Source organism: Ciona intestinalis, unplaced genomic scaffold (assembly GCF_000224145.3).
Source record: "Ciona intestinalis unplaced genomic scaffold, KH HT000266.1, whole genome shotgun sequence".
In the NCBI taxonomy this organism is placed as follows: Eukaryota; Metazoa; Chordata; class Ascidiacea; order Phlebobranchia; family Cionidae; genus Ciona; species Ciona intestinalis.
In genome coordinates, this window is record NW_004190587.1 from 1,883 (window position 1) to 11,116 (window position 9,234).

General features: G+C 33.0%; 2 protein-coding genes across 5 annotated transcripts in view; both read right to left on the reverse strand.

Annotated features, from left to right (window-relative positions):
- Positions 1 to 1,079, reverse strand: part of LOC108950565 — a 2,313-nt gene extending 1,234 nt beyond the window's left edge. For 2 of the 4 annotated variants that reach the window (XM_026839437.1, XM_018816523.2), the window contains exons 1-4: positions 829 to 1,079; positions 474 to 524; positions 281 to 325; positions 12 to 162 (exon numbers count right to left, since the gene is read on the reverse strand). In XM_026839437.1, the coding sequence (XP_026695238.1) occupies positions 79 to 162; positions 281 to 325; positions 474 to 524; positions 829 to 1,077 (429 nt within the window). In that variant the 5' untranslated portion in view covers positions 1,078 to 1,079 and the 3' untranslated portion in view covers positions 12 to 78. The other 2 variants (XM_026839438.1, XM_018816524.2) reach the window with 2 other exon arrangements.
- Positions 1,080 to 1,420: 341 nt separating this feature from the next.
- LOC108950566 lies at positions 1,421 to 6,439 on the reverse strand. The gene is made up of 8 exons (XM_026839439.1): positions 6,375 to 6,439; positions 6,124 to 6,186; positions 5,911 to 5,955; positions 5,732 to 5,761; positions 4,633 to 4,686; positions 4,259 to 4,297; positions 4,011 to 4,058; positions 1,421 to 2,141 (listed from the first exon to the last, which is right to left on the reverse strand). Exon 8 carries the CDS (start codon positions 2,111 to 2,113, stop codon positions 1,421 to 1,423), a length of 693 nt encoding a protein of 230 aa, XP_026695240.1. The 5' UTR covers positions 2,114 to 2,141; positions 4,011 to 4,058; positions 4,259 to 4,297; positions 4,633 to 4,686; positions 5,732 to 5,761; positions 5,911 to 5,955; positions 6,124 to 6,186; positions 6,375 to 6,439.
- Between the last annotated feature and the right edge of the window lie 2,795 nt (positions 6,440 to 9,234).

A 9,234-nucleotide genomic window follows, 5' to 3' on the forward strand; every position in this document is an offset into this window, starting at 1 on the left:
TGTATGGCCACCTTGCTTTGTATGGTTGGCCGAATACGACATCATCTAGTGATCGTATGTGTTTATGCTCCATAGTTCTTACTTCACGAGTCCGAAAAATATCGCGAACTTCACCATCTTCAACGAAGAGTACTCTAATGCATTTTGATTTTGAAGATTTATCTAAACAACAGTGCTGGAAATGTATTAAATTACTTTTGGAATGAAGTTAGTTAACTGTACACAAATAAAATTATTGTGCAATACACTGGATCACATTTAAACACTAGTCAGTACTAACCAATCTCCGCATTTTTCTTTGATGAAACGATATCATCAGCAGTCTCTGTATAGAAATGTAAATTAGCATTTTAGAAAACACTATAAAAGTGATACAATGCCATTTATAAAACCAATAATTTTATCATTGAACTTTAAAAAAAACAGAAAATGGATGTTTCTTTTGGTTGTAATTGGTTGTAAACTTTACTTACCATCACCTTCCTCTCTATTATCGCTTGTTTCAGACAACACGTCTTTGGACTCTGTAAAACAAACAAGTATGCATTTCAATAATAACGCATACAGAGACAATAATATTAACAGACGCATGTTTATGCTTGCGTTGATTGCCAGTAATATAGTAGTAAACCACGTCACATAGTCTACGTGGCAAAAAAAATTGAGGGTGGGGTTAATACCAAATTGAAGGCGGAACAGAAATTAAACATCATTATGAAATTCAATGAATAAGACTATACTCATTTATGATTATGTTTAATTACAAAATAAAATAAGTTATTCATAAAATGTGTATAGCGGATAACATGAGCCAATCAACTTACTAACCAGTTTCAAGTTTCCCCAAATATTTCTACCCTTTTCAACCAGCTCATGTGGATGGGATATATGATACACTTTTTCGGCCATCTGTAAAGAGTGTCCTTCTGCTCTGGCAATAGCCAGCTGTACGTCTTTTGGTTGTTTGGAAACAAAAGAAGTTATCAATTTTCTGACATCTGTAACATTTACACTTTTTCCAATGAACACTTTCTTGATAGTTTTGTTCCAAACTTTGTCAAATTCAGAAGAGTCCATTTTTTCATTTCCATTTAGAAAAAAAAGCGTTATCACCAGATTCAGCTGACTGTTGTTTATAGTTCCACACCATCTTGGATGCAGCTTGCAGATCAATGAATTCATTTTCACTTATTACTAAACATGCATAATCCCGCTTTACCTTTTGGTTTTTTTATGTATATGCTATAGTTCCCTTGATTTGTTTTTCCGCTGTTTTTAGCTCCTGACAAGTTAAACCGGTAAGAACAGAAGATCGGCAACCAACCCTGCAGATGATACGTACAAATATGTCGCCACACACCCGTTCTAGATCTATTTTAGTAGGGTTAGGCAACTTGTTCTTTCTCAATTCACTAATTTCTTATGAATGTATTTTTTCATATTCCTGAACTGCTTTGAATGGTAGAGGAAGCCCAGAAAGTTTTTTCCCGCTCAATTGCTTAACAAACTGTTGACGTTTCTCTTTTTTGGAACGCTGACGCATTAACCATGATTCCACATATTTTATTAATTTTCTTACAGATTCCATAAGAAAACTGGAGTCTTCCACATCTACAAATTGTAGAAAATGTTTTAATGTGGCTAAGTAAGCATACTTTGTCCCATCTTTACCACTGCCTGTCAGATTCTGTTCAAGCCTCTGGTAAACACCCTCAGGATTCTCTATATCTTCCTTATCAGGTATCATGATCTCTACCTGCTTTCTGTATGTTTTTGACTTACCTGCAGTCACAGGATTTCGTTTCCCAACACCCATTGTTTGCAGTTTTGCTTCATAATCATCAAGGATGGAGTTGTATTTAAGAGCTTCTGTATCACAACTTTCTTTCATTTTTTTAAAGGTCTCACTTTTCACATCAATATCTGGGAGCCTTTTAAGACAATGCTGCTTCAATGATTTCACAGTGAATTGGCAAATGCTACATATGAAACCTTTATAGTTTTCATACTGCCCCTTCTTCTCTGCTTTTAACTTACTATCATACAATAAAAAACTCTTCGACTTAAGCTTATGGTGATTGGCAAAATGTGTAGTGACATTATAAAACGTCATTGGACAATGTGGACAATTTCTCAACTTCCTGCAATAAACAACATTTAAAATTTTACTTATGAATAGAATTATACAATTTCTATGGGCTATGTCATAAATTCTAAGTTTCAGTGTGATTAAACAATAATTCCACATGCTGCAACAGAAATAAATGGTGGCAAATCAAAGCCTATTACAAACTCTGTTTTTAAAGGTAATTAAACATAAATTGCTTATTAATGGAAACAACAACCAAAATACAATACATGCATTATATAGTTACGGATGATGGTATACATGCGTTATATAGTTACCGATGATGTTATATATGCTATCTATAGTTACAAGTGACGGTGTACATGCATTATATGGTTGCAGTCCTTATGGATGATGGTATATAACAAAAAATATAGTTACAGAAGGTGGTGTTTATGCATTATACAGTTATGGATGGTGATGTTTATACAATATATAGTTACGGATGGTGGTAAACATGCTTTATATAGTTATGGATGGTAGTTTATATACAATAAATACTTACAGTCAGCAGGATGGGGAAAGATAGGACACCTGTTAATTCTATCTGCTCGTACAATTTGGCAGTAAACAAAAAACATTCACCCTGATCAGGATATCGGATATTATGTGCCAAACGTGGCCCATCTTCCCCCACCCTACCATATATGTATTATAAAGTTACAGATGGCGGAGGATAAATGCCATCTGACCCTATTGCTTGACAGTATCAAAGCATGATAACAGCTTCAAATTCTAAACGTTATCACAGGGTAGTCGATACATTGGGTATACTTTTTTGATGGTTTATGTATACATGCAAATAGGCATACTTATATTTAAAGTGAATGTTTTTTTAAATTGCATACTGCGGGGCAAGAAAAATCGACATCTGTCATTATAGCTAATTTTTAAATTAAACTTTAAAAATTTTAAAAAGAACAACTACAGTTTGAAAACGAAATATCAGCACAAACATTAATGGAAATTTACTAACCGTTGAGTATATGTACATTGCTTGTGCATAAAAGTTAAAACTTATAGCAGAGTGAAGGAAAACAGGACACTTCCTGCAATGATCTGTAACTATATAATGCATATATACCAATACCATCATCCGTAACTATATAGTTCATGAATTATATAGATACTCAAAGGTTAGTCAATTCCCATTAATGTTTGCGCTGTAGTTGGTATCTTTATCCGTACTTTTACGCATCACCTTAGTCAAAGCCAAATTTGAAATAACATGTCCTGTGGTTAATCATTTCTCAATGTAATCAATGCTTCTCTTATCTCTTATAATTTCTCACCAAGTTTACTCAACTACTATTTTGAACTAACCCCATTAAAAACTAAAAATACTTTCTATATAAGACTGGAACAAAGGTGAAAGGCCTAAATGATTTATACTATATAAACTTAAGGCTGTTTAAAATACAAAGAACATCCTGCTAAACTAAATTAAGTAACATAATAAAAAATATTTTTAGCCTGATTAACAATTTAGAATTTACCAAAGACTGCACAACTTCAGGCAGTTGGAAAAGTGGTCGTTCGGCAATTTAAAAACTTGTAAATTAAATACCTGATAAATTTAGCTATAATAAGAAATTACACTATAGGGTACTCGAACATAAAGCATGCGCAATATGCTTATGGCAATTGTCCCTATGTTAAACTTTAGTAAAATAATAAAATGAGTTTTTTTGTCACTTTTTAACTCTATGAGTAATTTCTTTGTTGGACGAAGGTTGCTTTTGTAACACCAAGTTCCCCATTTTGGCAAGCTTGACTATAAGTCTGTACTTATAATAAAAATATTTTGAAATTAATTTTTACACCCAAAAGTCGATTAGGCCTATATGTACAGATACTGATATACATGATTGACAAACCTAACCTGCCACTCTTCGATCTTTTTGTCTTGGTAATTTTGGCACTGGCAGCGCTAAAAAAATGTTTCTTTTTACTACATACACATATGATACTACATGTACAGAAAAGGAACTAAGGTAAATTATAATTTGTGTTTAAATATTCCTTACTTACCTGGATTTAAGAATATTAATATATTTGTTCTTATGTTCAAAGAAATATTAAATGAATAGCATTTAGAAGCAATAAACAAAATCTGAAAACAATATTTACCATGTGCTTAACTTCGCTTCTGTTTTTTCATCAGGGTTCCTACAACAAAAAAGTCTTATTGCCTGCGCTTTGCACTGTATGTATTGAGACTGAGTAAAACATAAAAAAACACACAAGTCATCAAAAATTAGCATCTACAACAGACTTACGACAATGATGTACTTGAATTGGTCATTTGATCCGGAGAAATATCATTGAAAAGTTTAAAAACAAACATAAGACTAAAGCTTCAATAAACGAGATCATTCATGAGGCATATGCATATCATAAATTAAATCAAGTAAAACAAATATAATCATTCGAATACTTTTATTTTTATGTGCGAGGCAAATATTTGATAGTGAATAATTCCAAAACATATTAAACTTTCTTACTCTTGTATACTGGATGTCAAATATTGCAAAATTTCATTGACCCTCTTGATTTTTCTGTAACATATCACAAGTAATTAGTGCAAAAGTTTGCATAAAAAATAAAGGCACTAAAAGGCAACAGAAAGTTAAGCAGCCTTTGCATGACTGTTTGGTATGGTGAAAAGGCCCCGTTTACTGGATTGAAGTGTCAATGCATTCACCATTACTGGTAAAGTTTTTTTAAATTTTATTAACCCTTTGTTTTTGTAAACTTGCTTAAAATTAGACGTATCCAACAACTGTGTTTTTTTTCTGTTTTTATTTTTTTCTTCCCCAATCAATATTAACATTGTGATAAAATTAATTTTAAAGTGGTGTATGTAAATTATTTTAATCTAGTTAATGATTTAATTGATTATAAAGGTAACCAATTATCAAATCAGATGTTTTGCAGCTTTGCCAACATTTTCTGATAATGCAGTTTATGTTTTAGGTTAAGATTGTTTCGTTACAGGTCACTTTTATAGGTATGTTGCTGAATTTAGTTTAGATAAAGTCAAGATGTCATTTTAGATTTTCAAAGGACTTTATAATTTAGTTAAATCAATTGTGATGCTTTGGTCACTTCTTGTGCTTTATAAAGGATTTGAAACTTGTTTTTAGCCTAATAAATGTTATTTGTGGGTATGCTTATGTTCAAAAAGAAGTAGTGAAGTAAAAATGATAAACTATAAAAAAAAGGCTTTAGAACAAGGCTGTTAAAAGTATGTAGGAGAAGTTGAGGTTTCTGAGAAAATATAGACTGCATAACACCTAAGTTGTATGACTAATATTTGTATTATTACCATGTACTTCCATTATTAATTTTTTTCTTTTAGATTAAGGTAAGTTAATTTTGAAAACAATGTTTTTTTTGCGCCGCTAATGTTTTTTGTTACTACAAAGCCCAAAGCCTGAGGAATAAGAAACACCTGGAGAACAAAAAAAACATTTTTTTAGTTTATTACTGGAGGAGGAAATCGAAATTTTATGTTTTCTGTTTTTTATTACCCCACTTGACTAAATTATTTATTTTTTAATAATCTCAACAAAATTATCACAGTACATGGCATACGCTTACCTTTCGGTAGAAAATGGTTCATAACTTGAACTGCAAAGAAAGAAACTTATACTAATTATACCACATGGCCCAATATCCTATTTACTTATAATATGGGTATAGCCTATATAATGATTAAAATGCAGAGATTATTTAAAATAATGTACAAACTTCTAACTTTAAAACCCAAACAAGCCTACCTGTAACTGCAACCTGGTCCATCTTCCAAGTTATAAGCATTTGTACTGAAATAAATCAAGAATAAAGAAAAGCAAAACAAGATTTTCAACATTACCAAAATAAACTAAATGACCGTTCAAGAAAAACAAAATCATGTAAGAAGCTAATAAATTGACTGCTAAACTTACAGCCAATGATGACTTACATCTCAACTTCTAAAATGACAAACTAACCTGCTTGACTTTGTATTTGAACTACAAGGTAATGGACTTAATTTTCTTTTCCGAACCTTCGTTCTATAAAAGGTAGCCTATCAATTTTAGGCAAAATATTTTACACAAAAAAATATATATATATAATATATACCTGTCTTAAAAAATTAAACTAATATAGATTTTGTAAATTCAAACATGTTATAACAATAAAAGTTAATAAAGAGTGAATTTTTAAAATGGAGGTTAGTAGGTATACTGTTTACATATACCTATTTTCCTTCCAATCAGGCAAGTCGTATTCATCAGACGTTGTGCTGATTGATTCGTGCCTACTTTAAATTATATTTTTGTTAATTATAGATAGTGTCTTGATGGACAATAAAGTTTCGTCTAAAAAAGTCTTTACAATATGCTTCTTCAACGTAATTCGCCGGGATCGGGAAGTCAAATTATTGTTTTATTGACGAACGATAGCATTAGGTAAATGTACACGCTATATAATAGCACATGCATGCTATACCATAAAGGAAAGTTTTGCAATGTTTTCGGTAAATATATAGCTATGTTGTCCGTAAGCTTGTATGACATGAAGGATTGTAAAAGTTGTAAATTCGGACGTATTATGTTTTACGTGCGTCTGTCACCCAAGCTACCAAATCTTGTTATAAAGCGTATTACTAACCATCACCACATAGAAACGGTTGTTAAAGCTGCGATCTAATGTTTTATGTTCGTCGCGTGTTCGTAATTATCAGCTACGAATTCGATGGAGTAACAAACATTGCCGTGCTGCACTTTGGTCATTTTGCGCTTAATTGTTACGTCTTATTGTAACATAACTATAAACTATGACGTTTTATTACGTAACAATCGGGAGGAATGTGCCCACTGCCCAACGAACCACGGGATCGAAACATCATGTATTAGCGTCACATTTTTACGCTCTGCGCCGGCGTAGGAAATAAAAGAAGACGCATGGGGTAGCATACAATTTAACACATCACAAGCGAAGCAATCGTTGTGAATTTATTCTCGTGAAAAAATGACGTAATGAAACTCTGGTTCTCGTGCGGTGCCGACAAAGATGTTTTTTGGCTTCTGTCCAAGCTCAGCCCCGGGAAGATACTTTGTAATAATATATTACAGTTTGCGTTGGTTTCAGTTTACTGAGCGTCGCTCCTCGCTCTTATATTTGCACCAATTAAAATTCACATAAACGCAATATACCTGCATTCAAAGTTTAAACTGTTCTTGGTTGCTGGCTTAAAATATGTCCGGATTTATCAAAGGCATTATGACGTAATCATCGTTGCATTTTTAAAGGGCCTAAACACACCCCACGTCACTTTTATTTTTATGGTAAATTCATAAAGCGACCGTTTTATTGATTCCAAAAATACTTTGCTTATTAAAATTGGTCCAGTATAGGCGGAGACATTCGTCCTCAAACAGTGATCTCTAGCGCTACCCTTTTTTACTACGAGCTCCGTGATTGTGACGTAGGAACGTACTAGTCACGTGACTGATTCATTCGTAAAAGCGAAACCTGCGGTTTTTTGTGCTTTTTTGCGTTTTTTTTTTGTTCTCTCGTTTTTCGCTGAAAACACTGCCTCTCGCCTTTCTCAGTGTTTCTGAATGAGAGCGGCCACGCTTTAACAATTTTGTTACGTGTTTGTCACGTGGGTAGTACACTTCTCAATTTTTTTCGCCACGCAACTTTCAAATCAGTTTTTTGAATTTCACGGTGTTTGAGCTGGAATATCTTTGGTTATATAGAACCGATTAAAACAAGTAAGGTGTCGTTGGATTTAGAAAAACACACTCTTTCGATTAAAGCGAAGTACATTTGGGGTGTGTTTAGGCCCTTTAATCCACGATGAACTTGCGTAAAACTTTTCAGTTGTTTCTGCCGATTGGATACGTCGTTTTAAAAAATGTAATATCATTTTAAATTCACCGCATCAAGGTTCCTTGTGACATGATTTGTGTCAAAATTGGTATAGTGAGTGTTAGGAAAATGCATTTTTTTAAATATTTGCACGAACCGTTCCATCATTTTAGCTATTCGCGGTGTTCTCGCAGGGTAACCGATACGATTAAAATAGAGCGCACGTTTATGTCGTCAATACTGAACTAAGAAACCAAAGAGTATATTGTTGGCCGAACGTAAGAAGGTTAATTTTAATATAAATAGGATTTATTTCTATTAAAAAAATCCGGACGTTTTTCGACGATCCGGACGGTGACATTATCACCGAAAAAGGGGTATTTTTACAATCCTGGACCTGTATAATAAACGCGTCTTTTGCGTTTATGTCGCATGTTAACTTAAGAATTTTGATTGGAAAGTAAAAATACAAATTTCAATGTCTGTATTGTAACAAACATTGTGTTTAGCCACACAAATTTTTTGACTGTATTTTATATTATGTTCTCGAAAACAAACTTTAAGCAACAACGGGCTTATATCATAATAGGGATTAAGTAACAATTAAATTACTGTGGCACAGTACAAACTGATGCATTGATTATTTGTCACAATAGCCATTATTGCATTTGGCTTGTTGGATTGAAGTTTAACGATTATTATACATTTGTCTTCGTAACTTAAAATGGGGCTTATCAAGATCGCCGTTAGGACGAAAAGTAAACGTAATGAATTCAGCTGTTTATTAGACGAGAATTTGACAACCTGATGTCACGTCAAAGGTCAAATTTACAAATTGGTAATACTGCCGCTAGTGACCGGTGAAAATTTTGGTCTCAAAATGTTCCGTACGTCTTCCTGATACCCGCTGTATATTTTTTTTTTGAAAATACTCGAGCGTTTGTGTTAAAAATTAACTTTGAAAGTGCGCAAAAACGTTCTGCGTCACCGTAACTCGCCTGACTTGCGTAAGGTTAACGATTTATTACGTCACAATAGGAATATGTTACGTTACAGTAGTGACATATTACGTACGTAAATACGGTGACGCAGCACGATTTCGCGCATTTTCAAAGTTAATTTTCGATACGAACGCTCGAGTTTTAAAAAAAAATATACAGCGGGCATCAGGAAGACGTAAGGAACATTTTAAGACCAACATTTTCACTGGTTACCAGCGGCAGTATTACCCTGTTCGTTTA

Excerpts from the sequence above, each read along its gene's own strand:
- LOC108950566 (XM_026839439.1), bottom strand. The coding sequence starts at position 2,113 with ATGACGTTTTATAATGTCACTACACATTTTGCCAATCACCATAAGCTT.